We start from the raw sequence: 27,846 nt of genomic DNA, 5'->3' as shown, positions 1-27,846 counted from the left end.
GATCTGCCCAGCGACAAAGTTCCCTGAAGCAGTGCCGCTTAAAGAACTCAGCTCAGTTGAGATAGTTAATGCACTACTGTCCATATTTGCGCGAGTTGGTTTCCCTGCGGAAATCCAATCAGATCAGGGCACACAGTGTTTACTAGCGCTTTGACGACAACTTTTCTCGAAAGGTGTGGGGTAAAGCTGTTACACAGCTCAGTGTACCACCCACAGTCGAATTCCGTTGAGAAGCTCCACTCCGTCATGAAGCGCGTGTTGAGAGCGTTGTGTTTTGAACATCGAACGGACTGGGAGCTGTGTCTGCCTGAGGTGATGTTTGCTTTAAGGACCGCGCCGCATGCGGCTACGGGGTTTTCGCCAGCTGAACTGGTGTACGGTCGCTCGCTTCGATCTCCGCTTCGCATGCTTCGAGAATCGTGGGAAGGTAGGGGCGACGACCCAGTCGTGGTGGAGTACGTACTTAAGCTCCTCGAACGCTTAAGAAGGGCACAGGAGTTGTCAGGTGAAGCAATGACAAAGGCCCAGCAGAGGGCCAAGGTTTATTATGATCGGACAGCCAGGGCCCGTCGTTTTGAGGTGGGCGATGAGGTCATGATATTGCGCACATCGCTAAACAACAAACTAGACGTGCAGTGGGAGGGCCCAGCACGAATTGTTCAGAAACTGTCGGACGTTAACTACGTGGTAAGTCTGCCAGGAAAGCGGAAAGCACAGCAAGTTTACCACTGTAATCTGCTCAAACCTTATAGACAAAGGGAAGCAGTGGTGTGCATGATGGTAAACGTTCCTGAAGAGCTTCCGGTCGAGCTTCCGGGACTAGGCTCAGTGACGAACAGGGAAGACACCGGTCAAGTCATTAGTGACCTTATCAGTAAAGCACCGCTGTCGCCTGAGCAGAAAACCGAACTACACCAGCTATTACAAGAGTTTCAAGGTCTGTTCTCTGAGAGGCCTGGTAGGACTTCTGTCCTTACTCATGACATAGAACTTACCTCCCCAGAGCCAGTACGATCCAAGGCGTACCGGGTGTCACCCCGCCAGAGCGATATTATGGAGGCTGAGGTAAAGAAAATGCTACAGCTCGGTGTTATTGAGGCAGGTGAGAGTGATTATACCTCCCCTTTGATTTTAGTTGAGGTACCGGGCAAGGAACCTCGTCCTTGCGTCGACTACCGCAGGCTTAATTCCATCACTAAGGATCAAATTTATCCGATCCCTAACATCGAGGAGCGCCTTGAGAAAGTTAGTAGCGCTCAGTTTATTTCCACCCTAGATCTTGTCAGGGGTTATTGGCAGGTTCCACTTACAGAAGAGGCTAGTAGGTATGCGGCGTTCATTTCACCAATGGGAACATTCCGTCCTAAAGTGTTGAGTTTTGGTTTGAAGAACGCGCCATACTGTTTTTCAAGCCTCATGGATAAAGTGTTGCGGGGACAGCAAGAATTCGCTTTACCGTATCTAGACGACGTAGCGATATTCTCCGCATCCTGGTCTGAGCATATGACACACTTGCGGGCAGTGCTAACCCGCCTGCGCGAAGCGGGCTTGACAGTCAAGGCTCCTAAGTGCCAGTTAGCACAGGCCGAGGTTGTCTACCTCGGTCACGTGATTGGTCAGGGTCGTCGCCGCCCCTCTGAAATAAAAGTGGCCGCTGTGCGAGACTTTCCGCAACCGCGCACCAAGACCGATATTCGGTCGTTCTTGGGTGTCGCCGGCTACTATCAGAGGTACATCCCTAGGTACTCTGATATCGCGGCTCCCCTGACGGATGCTCTAAGAAAGACAGAGCCTCAAACAGTCGTCTGGGACGAGACAAAGGAAAGAGCTTTTAGCGCCCTAAAGAGTGCCCTAACAAACCAGCCTGTGCTACGATCGCCAGACTATACAAAAGGGTTCATTGTTCAGTGCGATGCTAGTGAGCGAGGCATGGGCGTTGTACTGTGCCAACGGGAAAATGGAGAAGTAGAACACCCCGTCCTGTATGCTAGTCGTAAGCTGACCAGTCGTGAGCAGGCGTATAGCGCCACCGAGAAGGAGTGTGCGTGTCTCGTGTGGGCCGTTCAGAAATTGTCATGCTATCTAGCCGGCTCGAGGTTTATCATTGAGAGGGATCACTGCCCTCTCCAATGGCTGCAGACCATCTCTCCCAAAAATGGCCGCCTCCTGCGCTGGAGCCTCGCTTTACAACAATATTCCTTTGAGGTGCGTTACAAAAAGGGGAGTCTCTACGGTAACGCCGATGGCTTAAGTCGAAGCCCCTAACGTAGGAATCAGCCTCAAAATTGTTGGTTACTGATGTTTTTATTCCTGAGGCAGGATTTTTTTTAACATATTGCTTTTGTTTAGTGTTTCAAAGTGATGATATGCTTTCTAGTGCAATTTTCCAATTTGTGGACGCGTTCTGAGTGATGCTAGACTACTGTAAGGAACTATGCAGTGGTATAAAAAGGGGAAAGAGCCTGGCAGGGCTTAGTGAGGGTTGTGCCGTGCTTGCTGACTGAGCGGTTGAGTTTCAGCGTAGTTCTAACGCTTGCCGGGAACGAGAACAAAAATGTGAACTCTCCCGAAGTCACTTTGCAGTGTCCCGTGCGAACCTGAACGAGAGAACGAGGCCTTCTCTGTGCGCTGCGCTCAAGAAACGTCGAGGGACGCCCGACTTCGGTTATGAGCATCATCGAGCGACATCCCTCCGGACAGCGGATGCAGTCCCCTGTCCATCGGGATCTCCTTCCCCCGGCGGGGCGGTCTGTTGCGTTTCGCCTGCGACACGCGGTTTTGCCGGCGCGACTGCGGCGGGGCGGCAGACATTTTGGCCCGTTCGTCGTCGCCGCAACGCTCCCCGCCAGGTGTTTCCAGGCGTTTCCAGGCATGTTCCGATGCCACGTGTCTTCATGTGCGTGTGTGAGTGTATGTGCCATTGTGCCCAAACCGGGCGATGCGAAAGCAGGGGTCACCCTCTCCTTCCAGTCATTGTGCCCGAACCAGGCGATGCGAAAGCAGGGATCACCCTCCCCTTCCAGTCATTGTGCCCGAACCAGGCGATGCGAAAGCAGAGGTCACCCTCTCCTTCCAGTCATTGTGCCCGAACCAGGCGATGCGAAAGCAGGGATCACCCTCTCATTCCAGTCATTGTGCCCGACCGGCAGCGCTACGACAGTGTGCGTCACCATTAGCCCATTGTACATTCACGTGCTCGTCTATTGAGGGGTTCCTTCTTGCCCTCAACTGCGAGAGTATAAAAACAGCTGCCCCCGGACGCCAAAAGAGAGGGCTCCGATTTCTTCTGTTGAGTAAAGTGCTCTCCCGTATCTCTACTTCGGTCAACCTGACCGCCAACTCTTTGCAATGTTAAAATAAACAAGTTGTTTTGTTGTTACCAGTCGACTCATGCTTTGCCGGGACCTTCGGATGCTTCCAGTTGTACCCCAGGCCGCCAGGCCAACGCTACCCTTGGGGCTTGCGACCCAGGTACAACCACGGGCGTCAGCGCCGAGTTCCCAACAACCGATGCCATCGGTGGGATCCGAAACAACACACACACACACACACACACACACATATATATATATATATATGTATGTATATATATATATATATATATATATATATATATATATATGGTACTGTGCCAGTACTATCACTATTACTACTGCTACCGAGAACGTTGGCATTCGGCCTTGATATGCAATGCCACCAAATGTGAACAGTCGCAGCAATAATAAGCAGTTTCTTACTTGACGGAATTGCACATGTTACCGAGCTAATTTTTATACGAATGCTTCGGACTTAATTAAACCACGCCGAGTTTATTAGCCTGAAAAGGAAATCTACGATGCGCTTAGAACGACAACGGCTACGACTACAGCAAAATTAATCAACTCGAGAGTTCTATAGAATGGCCATGAGGACAGCGAAACTCGCTGTTATGAATGAAGCATGCCACAAAACAGATAATCTTTCAACCTAAATCACGTCTACTCCCTAACGTAGCTAACCAGAATCTTAAAAAAAAAAAGAACTTTTGTCTAGCTGCGTTAGATTGTGGATAAGAGATCCGTTTAGATGTCGAAAGGTCACTTTATTTTGCCTGTGGTCAGGGATATTCTTTGTTCCTTGCAATAGCGAAGCAGTCAATGGCAGGTTTCAAAACCCAGGGCATCTACCTAGTTGACGTTTCTAAATTTTTCCACATTTTCCCGGAGTACATTTGCAATATTCCCTGAGTGACTTAGAACTTCGTTTTATGTCAAAACGGGCTCCCTACATCGTGTCGCCGAACGGTGTCACTCTCTAGTAAGCATGTTAAAAAATAAAAACAACGTACTCCAGTTTGAATAGTAAGGCGTAGTGTTTATATTATTCAAAAAGAAAACAGAAGGGAGGGGTTAGTAAAATGCACAGCGAATAAAATATTTCCGAAAAAATAAAGTGAAACCCGTTGCAAATCGAGTCGAACGTTCTCAAATACGAATAAAGAAGAGATGCATGCAGAACATTTTCGAATATGAGCTATTTCTATCAACTGATAGCAAGCTAATTGGTATGAGGCCCGAACTTTATCACAAGTGAGATTCTCTCGCAATAGCTGGTAAGTTCTGCTCAACTGTCCCTGACATATTCTCAGCCTGCGCACAAGGCCTCAGTGTTGCGTATCACTGTTTTAAAGAGTTTTTAACTTGGATGAGGGACACCTGCATCTCGGCGTCACCCGACACTTTGCTTTCAGAGTGCAAGCTCCTCCAAAAAGGCGGCGGCATGCTTCCTTTCCCGTTCATTTGTCGATGCGTAGGTCCTTTGTCTTTCTGTTCTCCTTCGGCTGCGCGTTCGCCATACGGACTATCTGAAGCATCCTCTCGGATAGTTGTACAGTCAGCGTCTGATTTTTCGGACTCCCTAGGGGGCGCAAAAACGTCCGAAAAACGAATGCATGTGTTTTACAGCCCTTAAGGGGCTCAAATCGCCACATGCACACTCGAAAAAGCTCTGAAGGCCTGCCAGTACACTTATTAGGCATATCCGTGCTCGTACTGTGACAGGAGATGGAGGGTGCATGCGTGTATAATTAAGGAATGCATACTGTGTCCCGTGACAGTTGACCCTTCCCACAGTTGTTATGCTTCACAGCGTAACATTCTTGTAATGAGGCGAAGCTGACTTTTGGAAACCAGCATTATACAACACGCCGCGCTTTCCGAACTTCTAAGCCAATCGCGATGACCACAAAGGCGGTGTCGGTGCCATTGCTGACAGCGGCGAATTCTTTCAATGAAAAACACGGCAAATAACGCCAAGAAGCTTAATACCGAACCTCGAAGCAGCCAGGCCTAGCATTGCCGCGGTGGTAGCTACGGCTGCCAGCGGATCTGCGTGCGGGTGTGCCGGTTCGGGGTGGCGTGGTTATTAAAATGGCGGTGGTTGTGGCTTTTATTACTGCCGTTTCGGACCTGCGGTCACGGCAAAAGGTGCGGAAAATCGGACGGCGAAGGGTTCTTGCGTCCGAAATTTCAGGCATTCTTATACATTGACCCTATGGGGTACGTGGTGGTGTCGCGAAGTCGTCCGAATTATCTGGCGTCCGGAAAGTCGCTCGTTGACTGTACTCTGGCAACTCCTCCAGCCGACGACGCGACATCAAAGACCGTTCGTTACGATTCCTCTCTGTTACTCGAGCCAGCACTACGGCGACTTTCGCTCTCTTTCAATAAAATTACAGCTAATTTCTGATAGAAGCTGATAGAAGCTGATAGAAGCACAAATTCCGTGAGTTTTTCCTGAGTTTTTCCAGACTACTCAAAATCCCTGAGAATTCCCGGTTTTCCCGGTTGTTAGAGACCCTGTTAAGCATCTGGCAAGCAGGTTCTTGTCGAGTGCCACGATTACGTAGTTTCCAACGGTGCTGCGTCGTCAGTACCTAAGATAACCAATGGTTGCCTGCATGTTTGCTTCGGGACGTGCACTAACCTTTGACGTCTGCGCATGGCCGTCCAAGGGTACGGCCGCGCCGGCCATGCAACAACAAGCGGCGCGACATCTCATTAGCGTCCTTCGAGACGCTGACCCGGCAGAACTGCTGGCACGGCCTGGTCAAGCAGAAAACGCCCACCCGTCTCTCGAGCGGAATATTCGGCGCCGTGTAAGCAAGACCAGGAAGGACCTCATCAATATTCCGGCGGTCCCTGGCGCTCGACGTGTCAGAGAAACGGTGGTGCAGAGAAAGAAGTTTGCGGAGTCTGCAGTGCGGGAGAGCGAACTCCGGGAACCGTGCTCCATCCAACATGGAGATGGTTGACCTCTCCCCACCTTTCCCCTCGAGAGATTCTGCGACGATTGGCTGAACTGCGCAAGTGGACGTGAAAGAAAACACCACACACTCCGAAGTGGGTGCCGGATTCTGATGAGCACAAGGCTTCGGGTTCGATTCCTGGCCACGAAGGTGGCCGCATTGAGATCGTCGCACAACGACGCATGAGGCCGAAGCAGTGGTACAAAAGTGTGCTCTGCTGCGCACGCCGTCCGCAGCAAGGTACAGTTTTGTATTACAGTTCAACAGGAAGTTCAATAGGCACAGTTTAACATTCGCGCAGAAAAATTGCCTTTCATTGCCTACTTCGTAAGATAAGCTACAGCAATCGCCCGTCTTCCCTACCGGTTTCGCCGCCACTTCGTACTTCGCACCGTCTGCACAATCACCCATGTTTCAAACGCATCAGCACTCCCACATACTATCAAACTGTGGAGCGGTCTTCCCAACGACACAATCAAGACCCGCGACCTGGTAAAATTTCGATCAGACCTGAATGCCATATTTTTATGTTTTTTTCTTTGTCAACTTGTTTGCATTATGCTAGCCCTTGCTAACCATCGCATAACTGTTGTTTTCTGCATTTTCTAGATGATCCAATTGTAATGCACATGTAATTCGTTTTGTATAGTGACTGTTGCTTCTCTTGCCCTCATTTTTGTTTATCCCCTGTCATGTAATGCTGCAATATTCGGAATATTCAGCACTAATTGCATTCGCAGCCTGTGAGGCCTGCGAATAAATAAAGAAACAACTAAAGAAGGCAAACTACAGACTCTCTTGCCTTTCATTCTCATTAGACAGTCCTTCTAATTAGACTGAACAAGAAAAGCTCGGAGTAAAGCTATTCATCTCAGTTCGCAGTTTGCAGTTTCTTTGGAACCGGTAACTAGCCAGTTGACTGTCGGTCCAAATATTCTGTACGTACTTTTTGATATTCCAGGAGTAAAGCTGATTGAATGACCGAAAAAGAAAACGTAGCAAACACGACGCAATGTAGGAGCGCCCGCTTATTATTCAAAAGAAACGAGAGAGACAGAGAGAGAGAGAGAGAGAGAGAGAGCTTAGCCAGTGTAGACCAGCTGGCTACTCGGATAAGCTGCATGCAAAATGACAGAACCAAGGTAGGCAAGGCTAGTTCTATTGTCATTGAACAGCTGTGGCTCTCGTGCATTGAATGAATTTATGAATTGTCTTCAAGCATGCTCCATGAGCTTCAGTAGCAGTATATATAGTCTGAATGAGCACCCCCTGGCTCAGATAAGTTCCCGGTTTGCCAATTGAATCAGCAAAAATATCGGTTGCAGAGATCACGACTTGGAATACCGATGCGACCTGAAGTCCGGAATTTTCCATTCTCTTGCGAAACTTTTTCTTCGAACCGTGACTAATGGTGCTAGGTTAAAGCTATACAACACATCCCGAGAGCTTGACTGAAACCGCCTCTCATGGTAGAAGTTTCTGTTGCACGAAATTTTGACATAAAGCTGCGAGCACAGCTATGCCGTTTCTCTGATAAGACAAGGCCGCAGCATAATAAGAAAGGTATAATGCGCACTTTCTACAGCGACAAAGTTCACTCTGGTTTGTGGCAACTATACAGGGTGTTCCAGCTAACTTTAGCCAGAGTTCAAAAATCACGCTATTTTTAAGCGTCTTTATTTCTGCACTTAATAGGCGAAGCCTAGCGGCAGGAAAGTGGTGCTCTATTATTCTGCTTAATTGCATGATTAGTCAAAATTAATTAACCAACTTCGGAAGCAACGAAGTTAGGCAAAAACTTCGAATTAGAGGGCTGTCGAGGATTTTGCAAAACGTCCGCTTATATAATTTCTAGCTTTCCATCTATTTGGTATTAGTGTTTTCCCGCTTACTGCAGATGCCCGCGAAATACAAAAAATAGAAAAGAAAAATACCGCGTAACATATCCGCTTGCGCGCCGTGACTGCAGCGCTCCCAAACTGTCCGCGTACAAACGAACATAGTATCTATAGCAGGGCGTGCTGCCGCTTAAAAGGCGACAGGGCAGTGACGCAGGCGTTGGCTGTGCGATTTACGCCAGCGACACCCTTCCCTCGCGGCGGTTCATGAAATCGATAAGCAGACGTTGTTGTCAAGCGGCCATTTGCGAGTACACAGCGCCCGACCAAGTTGGGCATATTTTCCCCGGCAGGTGTCTCGCTCGACGTGAACTTGTGGCACCCGAACATGTGGATCACGCGCATGACGTTGGTGAAATAAAATATGACGGCGACAGCATGAATGCAGCCATGAACCAGACGATCAGGAAAAAAAAATGGAATTGCGTCGACGGAAAGACGGCAAAACGACGACGACGGAACGACCACGGCGGCGCGTGACGACGACGCAATGCCGACAACGGCACGAAAACGTTGCAGTGACGACGACAGTACGAAGACGCATGACCCAATGAAACTACGAAGCTCGACTGAAGACACTGGAATGATCACGACGGTGTATACGGACGATGGCACGACCGCGAATGCACGACGGCAACGGTATGAGGACGACGCTATGACCACATTGCATTATTACGGCGGCGAGAAGACAACGCAGTACCGATGACGACAGAATGACAATGAAGGAATTATCACAATGGGAGGTATAGGCGGTAACACGACAACGGCGCGTTTGTGTTGGTGCTTACACCCGCGCTTACGTGTGTTACCTGCTGGGCCGCCTCGGTTTGCATTATATCCAGTGCCGGTTTGCACTACATCCAGTACCGGTCAATGAAGCAAAACCAGCAGGCAGCATCCGCAAAGTAGGGGCAAGAGGCAATAAAACTTCGTTTTAAAGGTAATGCGCGTATGAAGGCGAGCACTACATGTCAAGCTCCGAAGAAAAATGCCGAAACATAGGCCCACCATACCAACACCGACTACATTAAACGGAGTTTCGAATAACTGCCGAGTTTACGCTAACCGTGCCTCAAACTGTTCGGAAGGATCCTCTTCATATAACGGACTTCGCATGAGTGCACGCGCGCAAGTATGGCGAGAGTGCGACAGCAACCTGCAGACAAGCAGAAGGCGGGCGCATTAAGAGACAGCGCTCACCTTTGCTCTTGTCCTGCGACTTGTCCTTGGAGTTGAAGAACTTGAACTTGTCGAGCATAGAGTTGTTGTTGCTGCTGTTGCTGCTACCGTGGTGATTGACAGCGTTGTTGTTGTGGTTGGCGACGACGGCCCCGTTGTGGTGGGCGGAGGCGATGTGCGATCCCTTGGGGATCACGTGACCGTTGCCCGGTCCGTTGGACTGGGCCGGCGGCTGCTGGCGCACCGGAACGCCAGCGTTCTTCACGGGCAGGTGCGAGATGGACGACGACGATGCGGTCGAGGAAGGCCTGCGACGGGGAATGCGGCAGCGTTTCCCGATATGGAAGTGAAGAACAGGACCGTGGCACTTACAAAAAAGCTCTTACGCTGTAGAATTGCTCGCAGGGAAAAATTCCAGCGAATTCTCATGTTGCAAATGTCGTTTGCTAATGCGGCTGTCCACTGAGAAAGAGAACTGACGAAATAAAAGCTTTATGAATAGGATCCCCGGGGTTTCATGTAATACTCCTGACCCTGCCTGTGACAGTCTCCTGGAGAACGGGGCATGAATTCACTAAAGCTTTTTGCTCGTAAGTGCTTGCCATTGGTCGACCACTTTTGTTAATGATATGTCCAACCTTAGGATTGGTTACAATTTCCTCGTGCGATCCATACTAGCGTAAGAGGTTTTTTTGTGAATACAAGCCCCGTTTCACAAAAAGTAGAATTTATTTTACGAGAAGTCCGCTAGGAAGTGAGGCGACGTAAGTGGCACTAGCCAACACTTGCAGTTCTGGATGTAGTACACATACAGAAATAACCAAAAACTGGGCAGCAGAATGGCCGTCCCGATAGCTTAATTGGTAAAGCAACGCCCGCGTAATGGCACGATGTGGGTTCGGCTCCCTGCTGCGACAAGTTCTAATTTCGCGCACTTTCACGTTTTCCCCTCCTTATTATTTATACATTTCAATTAAATGTAACCATTAATTTTTATGGCTTCATTGTCCGATTTCTTCATGTGGTTTTTACAGACGAAATATTGAGCCCGTAGGATCTCATTGCTATTCTCGCTAGCGCTATTAGCGAGCGTGACGCGACATTGGAAGCACTGACCGTGGGCCTCCGAGACCTGGGGTGCATACCAAGGCGCCCACGTTTGCGTTAGTGTTAGTTTGTGTATGCAAGGGTACTACTTTGAGCGCGTAAAAAGAAAAACAAGGAACTACTACATCAAATTACAGGCACGCGGGCCCATGTACTTGTTGTTTCGCAATTCTTTCTCTCTTTTTTCATCACCTTCGTGCTCAAACTAGTAGGTAAGAGCAACACGGCTGCGCCGGGGATTTCGGTAAAGATGCCGCAGCTAGCCGTGTCAATCTGCCCGGCGCTCGATGGGGTTGAGTACAAATGTCATAACGTGTGGAAAAAAGCTCGTCTCCAACTTGGAGGTTGACGCATTGCTCTGTATTCCTGCTTGTTAATTAAGTGTCCTTTCTTGCACCAGGAAGCCTCGAGTGAATAATGACTAGCTTATCCAGTCGTAAAGATGTAAGTTACTCGTTTTCATATTATAATGCAGCATCTGCAAAAGTGCCATATTCCTAATCAACTATTTTTATTTTTTTAATTGCGACGACATGTATGATGAGACTCGAATATTCGTGCTGCAGGTCCAAGATTTGTTTTCTGCCAAGCTTGTGCCGCATTTGCACAACAAATATATAAATTTGGAGGACTTAAGAGCACTCGTTCATTAGTCGTGATTCGAGGGGCTTTGCGACCAAGGAAGTGCGCGCTTCCACCTTTAAACGCTTTCCCAAGACGAGGTGACGACAGAAAAAACCCATTTTTAAATGTTTGTTTTTAGGAGATGTTGGCGCCTTTCACTGGCGACGGCTGCTGATTTTCTCGTAGAAATACATTTTATCGAAGGGCACACGTTATGGAAAGGCCAAACAAAAACACACTCAAACTTACAACGAACTAATACAATTAAGCCAAACGCACTTAATTTTAAAGTCGCACTCACTCTCACAGTCAACTCACATATTTACGCTATAGACATCGAGTTCGAGCTGTTACATAAAACGCGCTGAAACGCAAGCTCCGGTCACATAAGTCAGAGGGCACAAAAGAAAACACGGAATAAGTTCACGGGAAGGCACATAAAGTCAGACGCAGAATCCTACGAAGTCAGGCCCAATAAAGCAACTGCACGGTGCTCACGATAGGTGATAAAGCGCCGAATCGTGGATGAGAACACATGCAAAGCAGCTCCTCACCGTTAAGCATTGACTGTATTAAATAATTATAACGTGCTTCGCTTCGCTCACCTGGACCTATCGCTGTTTGCTGTGCGGTCCCTTGTGACAACTGCCGACTTCGGCTGCGGGATGAAGGAGCCCGTGTGCGGTGACCCGGACCGTGAACTGTTGCAGCTCGTCGATGTCTTGGGGGCCGCGATGCCCGAAAGACCTGATGTAGAAGAAACGGAAAGAAAAAAGAAGTACATTGTTGAGCGACATTGGTGCCATTGCATTTCACGATTCTTTGTTTCCTCACAGTCTGCCGAGATGTTCCCAACCGATTAGCTCGGAACAATGGCAACTGCATGGAATCCGCTTTTCCGTATAAAGAAAAATGGGACGCGAGACAAGATACGTCAAAATGCGCCATAATACAGACGACATTACGATAACATAAACATAGAAGAGGTCCCCCTTTAGGATTTATAAATTTTTCTAGATTCATTAGAATACCGGTATGAAAATTACCCTCGTCGAGCACAATATTAACAAATACTACATAAGTGTGTTAAGGGAAGGGAGACACGACTTAAGGTAGTCGGTCGATTCACGAGGTCAGTGATACGGAGAACGATTAACAGTTGGGCCTGCATAGCTGAAGAGAGGAATTAGCGCAACAGAAGACACACAAAGATTGAAAAGGGGGAAGAACGCAAGCGCTATACTTAGAACTGTTTAATAGCAGGATGAACTTTACAAATCCAGTACAGGTGCTGTGTGCGGCACGATAAGATAATGCATCGCATGCAATGACACTCATAAAAATAGTGTCAATAGAGAGTTTAAGCGTGTCCTGTATTCCGGTAAACGCGAGCAGAATGGGCGTTTTACCAAATGAGCGGAGGCGCAAACGCGAACGGCCTGCACGGTGCAGCCACATGGTAAAGCAGAGCGCAATCAGATAAACACAAAGCTGATGTTGCAGTAAGCAATTGCATTTTACTTTGCCGCCGGATTAAATTTTCGGCAGAGGCGTAATCGTATTACTGCCGTAAATGTACACCAGCAGCAAAGTAACGAACACGCTTGCCCGAATACCGGAGACGCCAAAACTCTCTATTTAAAACATTCCGCATAAACCTTGAAACACCTATTATTGGGCCTGCGCTGTGAATTTGATTAATACCCGAAAAATGTCTTAGTAAAACGAGTTGGAAAGTAGACTGCTAATGTGTTTGTTCTCAGAGTCAGTATGCGCCATCACGTAGCGTCCGTTGCTTTTCACAATGTTTCAAATCGGACATCAACTTCAAATATAGCCGGACTGGCGCTTTCCAAGTTTCCTATGCACGAAAGATTCGACGTTCTCATGTGCGACCTTCCTGCAGAGAGTTCTCGCACGGGGTCCACATTCTGTAAACTCGACGAAACTCAGCGAAGAACTGAACATTTCAAATCCGTTCTGAAGCAGTATACGCTTTAGGTGATCCAGAAGATGCAAAAAAAGCGGTCAAATTTCCGTGGACCGAAATAATTGCCGCCTGAAAGGGATAAATATCCCTTTTTGCCACGCATGCGCGCAAAAGGTGCACAACACTATCGCAGCATGACGCATGTATGCCACATCGAAGGCGGCCGCACAAGAATCCATATTCTGTGTGGTGCGCGGTGCAGTTGACGGCTCACTTATACAACAGCCTCGGTTCTTTCGTCATAAAATAGGCTTCCGGCGCAAGGGTTGAAGAGATGTTGCCGCTCTTGCGGGAATGCTTCTCCCCGACAATGTGTGTGTGTGTGTGTACGTAAAACACTTCCAGCTAACAAGCGATTGTGAAATACTGCTAGTCTTCGCCTCTCGTTGCTGCATGTGTTATGTGCGGCTGGAAAGCCCCTCGTAGGTGATGTGGATCGAGCAGTGAGTTCTGGACGTGACGTGCACGTGACTTTATGTTGTTAGTTGAGCTTTCTTTGTAAACTGTTTATATTATGTTGACCTGCTTCTATAGTAGCCTCATAAACTAAGGAAATAATCATTTTGCAAGAGAAAAAAAAACAGAATGCCGAGAAAGGGCGCATCCTAACAGTACACATTGATGTGCTCTTAGGATAACGTACGGAGAAAAAGGACAGTAGTCCATATTCGACTCTTAGAAAAAAAAAGAAAAAAATGAAAGAAAAAGTTGGGAAACATCTAGCCTTCGCCAAACCCTACGGTACCGAGCTCTGTCGTTTGCTTTGATAAGCAACCGACAGAAACCGACAATAACGACTAAGTTGTTTGATTAATTTCTTTGGAATCAGGCGAGCTTGCCACAATTATGTTGTGTCGCCGCCTTCTTCCCAACGTTTGGCTATTGTATGAGTGGAAGCTTATTATACGTGAAGTGAAACACTTTTGTGCTATTTACCAGCTCGCTAGCATGCGCGGAGCACTAACTTTCTTTACTACTCTCCGTACCATCATCCAGATAGTATGTGGCCGTATATTACACATGATATATTGGCCGTAGAAAACAGTTTTCTAGCGATCACACGTGTTTCAGGAACACAAACACGAATAAAGTAAGCACGCTAACCCTGGAAGGAAAACTGTTCCTGTCGCCCACACTAAATTCACACGAGGCGAGTAGCGTTTATTTCCTTTCTGCACAATTATCTCCTCTTCATTTTTTTTCCTCGCAAAACTGAGCTTCCGGAAGACGAGAGGACCGCAACATCAGCGAGCGAGGAGATAAGTGGGTCGGCAGCCGTACGCAGCTCGTATTTTATGCACAAAACGGCGAGCGCACGAACGAGACCTTGGAATCCGTTCTCGCGGTGCAGACGAGACGCGCTCGAGGAAAGAGAGAAGCGAGCGAGAGGCGCGGAGTGTGTGATGCGGGAGGAGGAGACCGAGGGGATGCGACAGGCTCGACCTTGCACGTATACGAACTGCGAAATACGGCAGGCAGTCACGAAAGGCGTTTGTGCCCCCAAGGGAACGTGGTTATGCAGTGTAAACTGTGTAACGGGGCGGAGACGTGGACGTCGAAGCCGAACGAAAAAATAAAATACGAGAATACACCACGCGTGAGTACGATTAGTTAGGATTAGCTCCACAAAGCAGTGAACACCGCGGTTTCTCATAAACGCTAATTGGGGCACAACTGCAGAGAAGAAGAAAGAGAGAAAGAAATTAAGTTAAACACTGGTGTTCTACGTGCCAAAACCTCGATCAGGCTAGGAGGCACGCCATAATGTGGGGCTCCAGATTTCATTTGAACACACGGGGTTCTTTGACATGTACCTGAAGGAAATAGGTCCAAAGCAAAAGAGAAGCTAACAGGCACATGAAGGGTTGATTATGAGGAACAGTAGTCGACAAGGAATGTCGCTGAAGCCAACGTTTCGACAAAGGGACTTGTCTTCGGTAGGACACTGACGAAAACAAATTCTTTCGTCGATGCGTTGCCCACGGCGACATCCCTTGTTCCGCCACTGTTAATCATTTACGTGCGAGAGGGACATATTATTTATATTTACAGAAAGGCGGGAATGTTGGCCTGATCTGTAGCTTACTCTAGCCTTCTACTGTGCATTAAGAAAACGGAGCCGGGAGGAAAAGTAATCATGACAATCGGGAGACGCAACTGCTGGTATACGTGCCGACTACGTTGCGGCATACCCAAAAGCCGCGAGTCCAGTACAGTGTGTCGTGAAGTAGGCACGAGCTGGTCTTAAAATCGTAGCTGCACAGTCTGGCAAATCAATCACCGAGCATACCAGAATGTGGGTGCAGGCCAGTTGGTTATTCATGATTTTGGAAGTTACCGCAAGAAAACATGGGACTTGAACAAAGGCACAACACGAAGCGGTCAACACGACCGAAATCAGACTTACAACTATCAGAGCAATCCCTTATGTCTACAGCAGAAAGCCGGCCACCATTTATTTACGTGGTTATCGCATACAACTAGTAGTTGTAAGACTTATTTTGTTTTTTCGTGCGACACTGCGTAAATTCGGAACGCTCTAACAGTTATTCAGCTGAACCTCGGCTGGTGTGGCTCTATACGCACATAAGAATATCAATTATGAGGCACCGCGTAGCGGGAAGGCGGGTGGACTGTTTCGGGATCGCCCGAAGGAGTCATTAACGTGCACGCGAAACTTCATCACGTGGGTCTTCTTTCCATTCGTGACCCGTCACGCACACAACCCCACTGAGTACGCCCCTCTTATTTATAAATGCGAAAGGCGCGACCACCGTCTCCCGGGCCATGGAACATACGCTGTGTCGTCGTGTACAGCAGATCGCGTGTATAGCGGCGGACGACCGCCGTAGCGAGCGAAATAAATGTCACAAAGAAAAGTGAACAACGAAGAGAGGAAGGAACGAACGCGAGTAGCAGACCACTTTGGAACGAGCCAGCGCGCAGTAGTCTCGTCGGAGACGCGACCGAGAACCTCGACCCGCAGATACACACACCGCTCAACGCAAAGTCGGGTGCACCAGGCAGCAGTGAGTAACAGCACGCGATCACGCGACCGCCTTGTAGGTAGGCACGGAGCCGGTCCCGTATTCGGCGGAGCCACTAAGGGTCGCAAGCCCACGCACGAACATGCGCGCACGCGCATGCGCGTCTCCGAGGAGCAGAAAGAGTCGCGCGCAGAAGGGCGGGCCCAACACGGGCGGGCTACATTGATTCCTAATTACGCGCCTGGACCCGAGCGGGCCAAACCGATAATGACGCCGGAGAGCCGCGGGACACGAAGCACGCGCGACAAGCACAGCCTGCCCTGTGGTACGCGAGATGATCACCAGCGCCGATGTGCGGGACGACTGGAGGCCTTGCGGTCACCGGGTGCCGGAGAAAATCAAGGCACGCGCTCGCGCGCGCACCCGCTATTTTGGCCGACGCGCGGGAAAGGGCCAGCGGGGGAGGAAAAAAGAAAGAACGTCGCGCATCGACCCGAAGCGAGCCTCAAGCACTAATTGTTCGGGAAGCACTCGGCGCGAAAAGGGACCGGCTTCTGTCCGACCGAAGGGCGTGTCGGTCGCGGTATACATATATCGGGTCGCGGCAGACCGCGTTTAGCGAGGGGTCTGAGCGACCTGGCAATTGTCGTGCGCATTTACTACGCTGCGGGTGCCGCATTTTCCTAGTGTAACGTGGCTCGGAGAGCTGCTCCGTTTCCCGAGCACCAGGTTCCATTCCCGGCCGCCGCATTCTGACGAGGGCCGAATGCGGAACCGCTCCCGTGCAGGCCGAACACTGGATGCGTGTCAAGGAAGCACGGGTGATCGAAATCGCTAAAGGAACGCTGGCGCAAATTGTTGCTTCTGTTGTCGCTTTCAAGGCCCATAGACCTGGGAAGCGCTTGCCGCGATCAAACTGGTGTAACCTACAAATGCTTGCAGCGACTCCTGCTTCCTTAAACAACGAAAAGTAGCGAATCGAATTACTCTCATTTCCATGTTTTCTGTCATCAGACCTTTTAAGAGAACGAGGACACCCTGCCTGCCTTCGCGTGTTGTCTTCCAAAGTTTGCGCGTAGTTTTCTAGTTCCAGACTGGCTATCCATAATTTTTTTTCCATTGCCAAGCAGGTATAAGGTTCTATTTGTTTTTTACCCTCGTCGAGTGGATATGAGAAATAAGTCCCTGTAAGTTCATTATTATTATTATTATTATTATTATTATTATTATTATTATTATTATTATTATTATTATTATTATTATTATTATTATTATTATTATTATTATTATTCACTTACGACTGCATCTTTTGCAGAGCGCGTGCATTTCAGCAAGGAAGCTCTCCAAACGATTCGCAAAGAATGCTTAAAGCGCCCGACATCTTGTCACCGTCGTGTGGCTTTCCGATCACGCACTTGAAATGACAAGCCCTCTTTCAGTTCGCGGCAACGGCTTTTTCCCCGCAACCCACGAAACCCGCAATTCTCTTGACGCGGCGCTTTTCGTCTGCAAGTCCCTCCCCTCCTCCCGTTGTTTTCCGTCAGTCGCAATTCCCGTTCCCTTTCGAAGCCAAACCTTCGTTGCCTCTTCCTCGGGGTTTGGCTTTCGTCGTCATTTGCTAGCAGTATATATTTGTGGATACGTATAGACAATATAGACGTATAGACAACTCGGATCACTGGGTCTGCGCCCGAATAGGCAACTCACTGCTGGCTGCTGCTGTCTGGTCCAGTACACAGTTTGTGTCGCAGGCTTTGTCTGCGCCACTGGGATACGGGCCCATTCTTGGTTACTCCCCCAGACACCTCTCATCAACGTTCTTACACTGGACAAGCATCGTGACGCGTGACAAGCCCCCGTGACGCGGGCAGCTAACAGCTGCGGGCGACCAGGCTGTGCTAGTGTGACCCGCCTACTGCTACTACATTTGTAAATTCGAAACGAGCTTTGCGTCATTTATATTCTAACAATCGTTGGATATGTGTGTGGGTTGTTTTGCTTGTTATATTTTCCTTCTATTGCGTTTCGGGCTGTTCTGCACTTCTCCTTGTGTATACGATGGACTGCATCCCGTCTTTGCGATTTGCATCATGCAGTCGCTTTATCCGTGTCCTATCTCCTTTGCCAACGTGCGAAGAGCTCTAGGGACAACAGGGAAATAAAAGACGAGCGCCGAGTGCTTCGTGCCCTGTTTGTGACAACTGCAGTGAAAAGCTTCGCCGCTTCCTTATGCTGCGTACAGCCTTCGCGAAGGCGAACGATTGTCGTATATTCTAGAATAGAAAAATAAATATAGCGGGAAGCTCATGCGGGTTTCTTCGAGACAACGTTTCGCAGTTCAAGCAAAAAATTCGTCCTAGTCAGAGGACAGTAGACTTGGCTGCACATACCTTGGTTTGCCACTGCATACCGAGAAGGCATTTTCTTCAACTGCGAAACTTTCTCAGAGACAAACCCGCACGTGTTTCCAATTGTATACCTTCACGCTACTTTCGATTAGACGACGTTTTCTTTTTTTCTCTCTCTCTTCAGCCCCCGCGATAGCTTAGTGGCTGCCGCGCTGTGCTGCTGCGGTTTCGGTCCCGATTCCATTCCGATCGGGTCGGAATGCGAAAAACGCTCATGTACCGCGCGTTGGGTGCAGGTTAAGCGGGCCCCTAAGTGGTCAAAATTAAAGCTCAACTCTCACTACGGCGTGGCTAATCATCAAATCGCCTGTCTTGGCACGTAAGACTTCGGAATTTAATTCTGAGATTTTTCTCTCTTTTCAGGAAACTTCGTCCACCTTGCGGATTTCGGCAGAACTTGCTGCAACTCCTACACTTATTTTTTTTACTTTACTGCCGGTTACTGGTCTTTACCGGATTATTACTGTTATCGTGTTATAAATCAGAGCAATACACACCATAACAAAAATTTCTTGAATGTTGTCGCCAATTCATTATCGATTATGACACCAGGACATGTGGCAGTTATCAATGGCTGATCCCGCGAGGACGAACTGGCTACGTGATGCAGTTCTTTATCTGTCATATACTGTTATTGTTAAATGAGTATGAAAACCAGTGCATTACCGTTAGTAGCTTTTCCCTCGTCTGTTGCAGTGATTGTTCATTAGAAGCTCCTGATCGCGTGCTCCCTTTTGTTTATGTTCTGTTCGGACAACCTACGTGAAGTAGATAATGAAGCTGAGCTTTGTTTTTTTTTCTTTTTATGCGCGCGTGTGCGTGTTCATCGCAAATGACATGTTGTAAAATGCTGTTATGACAATGTGCCGCGCCTTATGTGCTACAATATGCTGTTATTTATACGACGATGAGTGACATTTCTTCTAATATGAGCTTGTTTTACACTTCTACCGTGCAACATATTTTTAAGCTTGATTGCTGTTTAACTTGGTATACTAGATGATTGAGAATTTGGTTTTTTGTTAGAGTTGGTGTGTGAACGCTCGCAGCACACCCAAAATAACAGTGTAGTTGCGTTAAGTAAAACTTCATTTGGGCCTAGTTGGTACATAATTCTGAAGTTAAACTTACAGCGCAAACACCTAAAACGGACCAAAAAAGGAAGATACGACACGCACTGCGTGTATCGTATCTTCCTTTTGTGGTCTGTCATAGGTGTTTGCGCTGTAAGTTTAAGTTCAGAGTTGCGGTAAGGCCGCTTGAAATCCGTTGTTTGTACTGGCATCCAGGCACCTCTCAAAATTGGTGATGTACAAAACACGGCGGTTGTGAGGCGTTGCGAACTGTGCAACGGCTACCGGCTCCCGCAGTCATTTAAAGCAAAGGTTTTGACATTCGCTAGTCTTCAGAAATAAAAATGTCCTTCGTGTTCATTAAGACATGCTGGAAGGTCTTTTCAGACGCCTCTGTAAGGCGAGGGCCTTACAGAGGCATTTCCGCGAGAGTGGTCCATAGGGCTAGTATTTATAGACCACGTAATAATTAAACGTCCAACACTACACGGACACAAGCATGACACGCCGCTCTCGGACGTAGACCCCGAGAAAAAGAAAATTTCTCACGAGAACCCGGAAATTTCACATCGCTGCCTTCGTTCGACGAATGAGAAACGAAACGACGGCACTAGGACATTTATACGGCGCTTCTAATGCAATCGGATAGACGCATAAACAAAAAAGGCAAATCCATTCTCCCACAAGACCTGAAGCGTTCGCGCGCTGAGCCGTGCCGCAAGAACTCCCGCGTCGCTGCACCACTGTCGTTGCGTCACGCCTTCGGACATCGTTTTGCCCCGCACGCGTCGAAAGCCAACGGCGCCGCGCGACGTATACACGCGTAGGCATTGCAGGCGAACGCCCTTTGCAGGGAACACACGGGCGTCGTCGTCCGTACACGGCTATGCGAGGAGCCAGCGTGCATGGCGTTCGAACCGCGCCTGTTTATATACGCAGCCCTAATATTCTCCTCCCGAGGAGCGAGCACATACCGCAAGGTAAACAAACCCCGCGTTCCTCTGCCGCTCGAACCGAGGAGCCGCGGTGAAACATCGTTCCTTCTGCGATGAAAGCGCGCGCTATTTGCCCTTCTCGTGCCGCGGCTGGCCTCGCGTGTCGGTCGCTGCGAGCTTCTCATCCTTTGCGGCTCATATGTGGGCAGCGCGCTGCCGAAACGGAGACGATGACGCGCGTTTCTCGGGCCGCAGGTGTGAATGCGTTTTCCGCGGCGAGTATATAGAGTCCCCTAGCGCGCGAACGTGCTCGGAAAAAAACCTCCTGTTTCTCGCTTTCGCAACTTTGCATTCCCCTTCGCCTGTACAAGGTAGTCAACCAGAGGCTTGTTCACTTAAGCTTCTGATCTTCCCCTCTTTCATATTGTCCCTCTATACCTCTCGGCAGCAAATAATTGCGTTTCTCTGCTAACTAAAACGATAAAAAGAACTGTACCGTAGGAAATGTACCAGTAATAGCTAACACGTTAATACGAGGAGCAGGAGTCACGCTGGTTAGTGCTATAAAAGTGCTACAGAACATTCGCGAAAGCGCGCGAACGACCTTCTTGGACACGCGGAGCCTTCGTTCGCCATTTTCTTCCTGCCCTGTTAATCATTGTTCGTTTAGGACAATTGCTTTAACGCTAAAATGGAGATGAGCCACTACTCAGGTGGTAAGAAGAATAAGAGAAAAGTGACGCTAAAATAAAACTGCTTCATAGTCAATCCCCTACAGTATACTTATGCGCCACGACCACTTAGGACAATAACAAAACTAAAGTGAACGAATAAATAAAATGCCGCGAGCGTATGGCCAACTGCTATAGCTACCGTCTCAAATGTGTTCTCGTCTTACACGCCGAGTATATCTACCCCATGGAACGCACCCTCGAAATGCGCCGTGCCCACTTCGAGCTCCGAGTGAAACAGTATTTTTTTCTTTTTTTCGATCGAACTGCGTACTACCGTATATGCACTTACATCAGCAGCAATTTTTCGGGCAAGATTTCGCCACGCTCATCACTAAAAAAAAAAAAGCGAATAAGAAATATTAAAAAAGGAATACTCGAATCGCCGGCCGAATGAGCATAGGAAATAGGTTCCGTGTGGTTGTCCTTTAAGGGGCCACCATCACGAGGCCTGACCAGTTACGGTATGAAAGCTGTATTGTCCTGCCTAGGGAGCATCTGCTGCAAATATTTAAAAAAAAGGGGGCTTATCAATAGCCGAGTTAAAGGCAACTAAAACGCTCCGAGGCGATAGAGAGAGACGGCAAGCTATAACCTCTCCCCACAGTGGAGCCTCTCTCCCCTATCCTTGACCAAAGCCCTCTAACGGCATTCGCCGCCCCCTTTCCCTAATCTGAGCTGAGGACTCAGTTCTTCACCATCACCTCATTCTTTCCCTTTCTTTCACACTAGTATTTTTTTTTACTTTAATGCTCCGTCACTTATTTGGTGTGGCGGTTCTGCGAGTTATGCGTCTCATGCAAATCCCCGGTCGCGCCCATTCGCGTCGCTACGAGGTTCATCTGCGCTCGGCAGACGAGACACATTACACGCAGTGGGCCGAGCCTGCGAGGTCGTCTTTGAGAATAAGGGTTTGAGAGCTTGCGTTTGAATGTCAAGCTGCTTTCGCGGCGTACAATAGCCTTTCTTTACGGACACAATGGTCACCACGTGATCTCCGCATGACGCCATGCCCAAACTCGGTAAGGAGCCCTTTGATATTTCGTGGGCACCACTGCTTTGTGGCATGCGCCCAGATGAAGCATGACCTTTCGAAGCGACGGAATGCCGCTGGTATTCGACTGAATATGAGCTTGTTCATGGTGCGGTCGTTCCCAGCAGAGTATGACTTATGTTCCGCAGCGACACACTGGAACCGCAAATATAACACCGAGTGGAATGTACCCCATCTTTACGGTTATCAAATGACGTGACAAAATGAAATACATCACGCCAATGATAACAGCGTTTCCCGACAACTTTCTGGCTCTACATTAATATGAAACAGAAACACACAAGAAAAAGCACGCACAAAACTGACAGAAGCTGAGAACAACGCAGAAGATGGTCGGCATAAGGGCGACGTCGCAGAGTGAGATGATCGAAAAGGTGCATAACTTTCAAGAAGCCCGTTTCTTTCTGTTGACTTTGCGAGTGGCACAACAGCAAAATCCTTACAAGACGATATTTGTTGCTTTCGCTGTTAGGCAGCGACGAAAGCAGCAGTCAACTTTCATTTTATCCAACATTAGGCCTTCGAGTCCCATCAAAGCTTCGCCGTGGATGCGCCACGCTTTTGTATCGACTGTGGTGTGGCGTTGCTTTTACCAAAGCCTATGTGTTCCGCATATGGACGGCCGACACCGCAACCCGTGACCACTGTGAAATGGTGGCCATTAAACAAGCGCCCCTATCTTTTGTATATCTTATCTATCTGTTTGCATGGTTATGTGTCTTCATTTCACGCTGTAATCAAAATAATGAATTAGTTGATTATATCGCGCGTCAGCTTAGCAGTAGATACCTTTTCCAGTTACAGTGTTGTAGCACGACTAAGATGAAGCGTGAAATAATGAACTAATTGATTATTTTAGGCATGTGCCAACTACCCATATCACGCACAAACGCACGCACATACGCAAACAGACAACCTCACTCACTCACTCACTCACTCACTCACTCACTCACTCACTCACTCACTCACTCACTCACTCACTCACTCACTCACTCACTCACTCACTCACTCACTCACTCACTCACTCACTCACTCACTCACTCACTCACTCACTCACTCACTCACTCACTCACTCACTCACTCACTCACTCACTCACTCACTCACTCACTCACTCACTCACTCACTCACTCACTCACTCACTCACTCACTCACTCACTCACTCACTCACTCACTCACTCACTCACTCACTCACTCACTCACTCACTCACTCACTCACTCACTCACTCACTCACTCACTCACTCACTCACTCACTCACTCACTCACTCACTCACTCACTCACTGTGCCATGGATAACGACGGCAAGCCCACATCGGTGAGTGCTCTCCCGACCTTTCAGTGCTATATGCACGGTTACTAGGATAACAAAAAAGAATGAAACGACTATGACTGCCTAAGCAAATATCAATGACTAAAAAAAAATGAAAGAAGAAAGTTAAGCTCGCGTAATAGCGCACTTGTTCGCTTGCGCTTCTTCATTCATTCGAGACGCCGACAAACGTGCAAGATGCTCGGCTATACAAGGCTTCCACGGTACTCTCAAATCTGATTCCAGGGGCCTCCAGGGCCTTCCTAAGGTAAACAAGAGTTCCTGGGTGCCTAGCAGTGAAGCATACAGCCAACAACCAAAAGTAGCGGCAGAAAGGAAAAAAAGACTGCCGCGCCAAACGCGCGGAGAACAGACCGTATTCGGCATGTACGCAGTGGGGCCCCGCACCACGCAGGGGCGCTCAAATATTTGGGGAGAAACCCGGGCCCTCCACGCATGTGTGTACTACGTGACGGCGAGGTGCGGCGACAGAAATGGAAGGGGCCCAACGGATGACGAAGCCTCCCCGGAATGGTAGCACGGCTCCGGAAGAGGCTCGGGGAGCAGCTATACGCAAGAGGCCCTCTGCTGCCACGAAGAATGGTCCTGTGCGGTGTGTGCGCAAGGCGTGAGCGACGTATGCTTGAGATGCGGCAGTGTGCAAAGCGCCAGATATTTAGACCACTTGAACCCCAAGTGGTAGTCGTCAACAAAACTTCGTAGCCTATGGATACTTTTTCTCTTTTTTTTTTTACAGTGTAAGTTGCTATGGGGGCTTATACAATAGGCGTTTCCGTTGGCGATGTTGTCCACCGCCGCCGGCGTCGGTGTCCATCTCAGCTGTCGCCAGGAATGATAAAAAAAAATATCCTGTTTCCCCCGGTACCGAACCTGGGCCCTCTGCACGGGAGTCAGCTACTCCACCGCTGCGCCACCCCAGCGCTTGCATGGCGCTGCGAAAAGATGCCCTATATACACGAGTCCTAGCGCGAGAGGAACCTAGATTATGATGATGATGATGATGATGATGATGACGACGACGACGACGATTCATTGGCAAGCACTTTGAAACGGGGCGCAAACAAATCGTCACCGAGCCTACTTGAGTTACTCAGGTATGCTATCAATGCATTTCCTTCTAGCATTTTTGCATACATCTCTTTAATCTTCTCTATCTACTTTGCACCGCTGCCTATGCCTGTAATGGTTCCTGTCGTATGAATCTCTTCCCTGCTTTTTTTTCCTCTAGCACTGTAATGTGATAATGTAATGTACTGTAATAATGTGATTACTACTGGTTGTCTATCTGTGCTTTCGATTACCCTGCACTTCGTTGCCAACTTTCTTGACCTCTCAAGCGATGTGAGATGCGCGCCACGTTGCGTCGATACGTGCGCACTTTGCATTCCAGTTACGCTGTATTCCACCAGGTGTCGCGACATGTAGCAGTTGCATCGTATCGTGCCACGTGCCAAGAGATGTGACATGGGCGCCGCGTAGTCCTGATCTCCGTGTTTACTCTTCGGTACACGTTGTGGCGCCTCCTCGCAAGGTACGAACCGCTACTGAAGAAGCGAAGCGCATTGCTACGCGCGCGGCTGCAACCAGGCAGCGTCAGGCTGAGCAGAACGCTGTGAAGACAGCTGCACAAGCCGCAGCTTGCGGTCGAATCCGGGCGCAGAGTTCAGATCGTTCTCGTGAAAAGGACGCAAAGAGACTTCGCCGCGAAGACCCTCTAGTGCGTGACGCCGAAAATGGAGCTCCTGTGAAGCCGCTTCTCCAGCTTACGCTGTGACTGTGGTGCGTGTGCCGCGCAGGCCTGCGACTTTAAAAAAAGAACGGTGGTAAAACGCATGTGTCCGCGTTACAATATGTAATACAATGCCTTTATTTCCATAAACATAATGTTTATGGGGGACTTAAGGAAAAAGTTGCTCGCAGCAACTTGACTAAAGCATTGCGGCGGGTTTCCCAATTGCACGCAGCTACGGCCGTGCCAGAATAAAATGTCCCAGAAATTTGACAGTGGGACAAGTGGTTGCGCATATTAAAATGTGTGCCCTCAAGATGAGGAAAAAAAAATACATATCCAGCGTACACCGACGCAAGATGCTAAGTATAAAATTGGCGTCATGTGCCTGTGTGTTGCACTTGATGTCGTGTGCCTGTGTGCGCTTTCTCGTGACTTTCCTCTTTGCTATTCATTTATTTTTTGACATTGTATTGAATCTAGTTGACTCAAACCTAATTTCAGAAACACCAGAACGTTCTCTTTTAATGCGGTTACATTTTTGAACAGTTTGAGCCCGCTTAAAGAAAGTGATTTGTTGCCGAACGTTTTCGGATATGCCGTTATATTATCACCTTTTCATAATTGAAGCTTTCACCGCTTGTGGAGAGCTGGCGATGTCATTGCTGTTCTGCTCGAGTTTATGTCGCACACACACAAAACAAATAGTTGCAAGCGCCAGGTTGCGCAAGCCAGCTTGGGTACAGACCTCGTCAAGTCTCCTTCGTGGCTTTAATTCTAGCTGTGGCCCCAGAACGTGCATTTGCGCATTTATGTTGAAATGAATTTAACTGTTTCCGAAATAAATAGTTGCCAAAGTTTTCTTATTTCCTCCAAGTAGAGCGATCGATCAGGCATTCTTCGCCCAAGTGCGAGGCGGCAAAGGTGACGCGCAGCAGATGAACAGAAGCAGGCGCGTCGTGCCAGATCATGCACAGAGCCATGATTGCCGTCAACGCCGGGGCAGGAAATGCATGGGCGCCTGACGGGCGACGCGCTTGCGTGACGCGTGACCTCATCAGCGCTCGTCCTTGAGTGCCCGTCACTCTCCTCCGAAGGAAGAGGAACGTTTATTTCGCTTACTGATGACACTATATGCGGAGGTTCTCCTGGAGCGTTATAGGGGAGGCGAGGAAAAAGAAGAAAGAATGCGACAAAAAAAAATTGCATTTTCAGAGTTACTCATGATGGAGGGCGATCCTTCGTCATATAAGGCTGCAGCACCACCGCTCGATCCCCCTCGCGATGGTGCAAGAAAAAAAAATTATTGACTATGTTTTCTTTTCTCGCGTACTTTTTGCTTTGACGGCTTTCACAGGATCGCGACTCAAGAGTTGAGAGTTTCAAGCATTAAGGTATGGAGACTCGTTTGCGAATTACGAACACCAGATAATACGCTGCAAATTACCTACGTGTAGACAGCGGCGCGTATAGTCAAGTTTGGACAGCATAGGTATACGTGGCCTCGAACAGCTTCCAGCGGAACACGTAAAAGACAGTGTATTGTAAATGACACCTTGTGTAGCGCGAACATTTCGGAACCACGCGGTGATGCGTGTACACGGAGGATGAGCTGTACAGCACCAAAGCCAAGTGATAAAAATATAAGTTGTTACACTTCAAGCAAGCGTTGAAACGATATTTCCTGGTAAGCGCCTCCTTAACTTCGTTATTTGCGTTGTGTTCTGACTAGTGAAAGACCGCATCCTTCGCTCGAACGGTGAACAGCGCACACAAACGACATATACAGAGAACAAGAACAGGCCTATGTTACAATATTCTTGATACCGAATAATTCACCTGATATTACGAATTTCTATACAATATATTTTATAATATATACAGTGACATTAAAATATCAAGAATAATATATTATTGCCCCCTGGACAAACTTGCGCATTAGAACACCCCTTAGTTACGGTTTTCTTGCAACTTTGTTAAGGAAATGACAAAAACATAAATTATTGGAATCAGAAGCAAAACGATTAGAGTCAATCTTATAAACTATGTGTATATATGTGATACTTAGTCAGCATTGGAGAAGACGCGAACGGGAAACACACGAAGGGGTGCAGCGTACGATGGCCTTTCTCTATCCATGCTTTGCTATAGTTTCGTATTCGGCCTTCTTACTGAAACACTGCTTCGCATTTGGCGTTTCTTTCCTGCGTCTACGCAAGGCCTAGGCAGCTTACGGCTGGGTTAGTTCTGGCGCGTAGTACGGCAAAAGCGTGTAGCATGCCCTTAGTCGAGGTCTTCCGGACGCTCCATTGAAACGAGACGCCTGCGAATACGAGCCAACGCAAGCGTCGGCGATCGCCCAGAATAAGAACGCCACAATAGGATAGCAACAGAAAGGATCTATCTCTCCACAGTGCAGAGAAGCCCCCGCGAGGAAGGGTTGACCGACCTCGCGTCCGAGCGCGTATGTACTATACATACATAGAGCGTACACAAACCGGCTTTACATTCTGGCT

At 48.4% G+C, this 27,846-nt stretch overlaps 1 protein-coding gene across 5 annotated transcripts in view; it reads right to left on the bottom strand.

Annotated features, from left to right (window-relative positions):
* LOC142568142 (uncharacterized) overlaps positions 1-27,846 on the bottom strand; it is a 322,514-nt gene that overhangs the window by 255,503 nt on the left and 39,165 nt on the right. For all 5 annotated transcript variants that reach the window (XM_075678214.1, XM_075678212.1, XM_075678213.1 and 2 more), the window contains exons 2-3: positions 11,700-11,841; positions 9,385-9,671 (exon numbers count right to left, since the gene is read on the bottom strand). In XM_075678214.1, the coding sequence (XP_075534329.1) occupies positions 9,385-9,671; positions 11,700-11,841 (429 nt within the window). The remainder of the gene's footprint in view (positions 1-9,384; positions 9,672-11,699; positions 11,842-27,846) is intronic.

The sequence above is a fragment of the Dermacentor variabilis genome, unplaced genomic scaffold (assembly GCF_050947875.1).
Source record: "Dermacentor variabilis isolate Ectoservices unplaced genomic scaffold, ASM5094787v1 scaffold_17, whole genome shotgun sequence".
Lineage (NCBI taxonomy): Eukaryota > Metazoa > Arthropoda > Arachnida > Ixodida > Ixodidae > Dermacentor > Dermacentor variabilis.
Note: the sequence above shows the minus strand (reverse complement) of the source record. Positions and strands in the feature narration are given on the sequence as shown.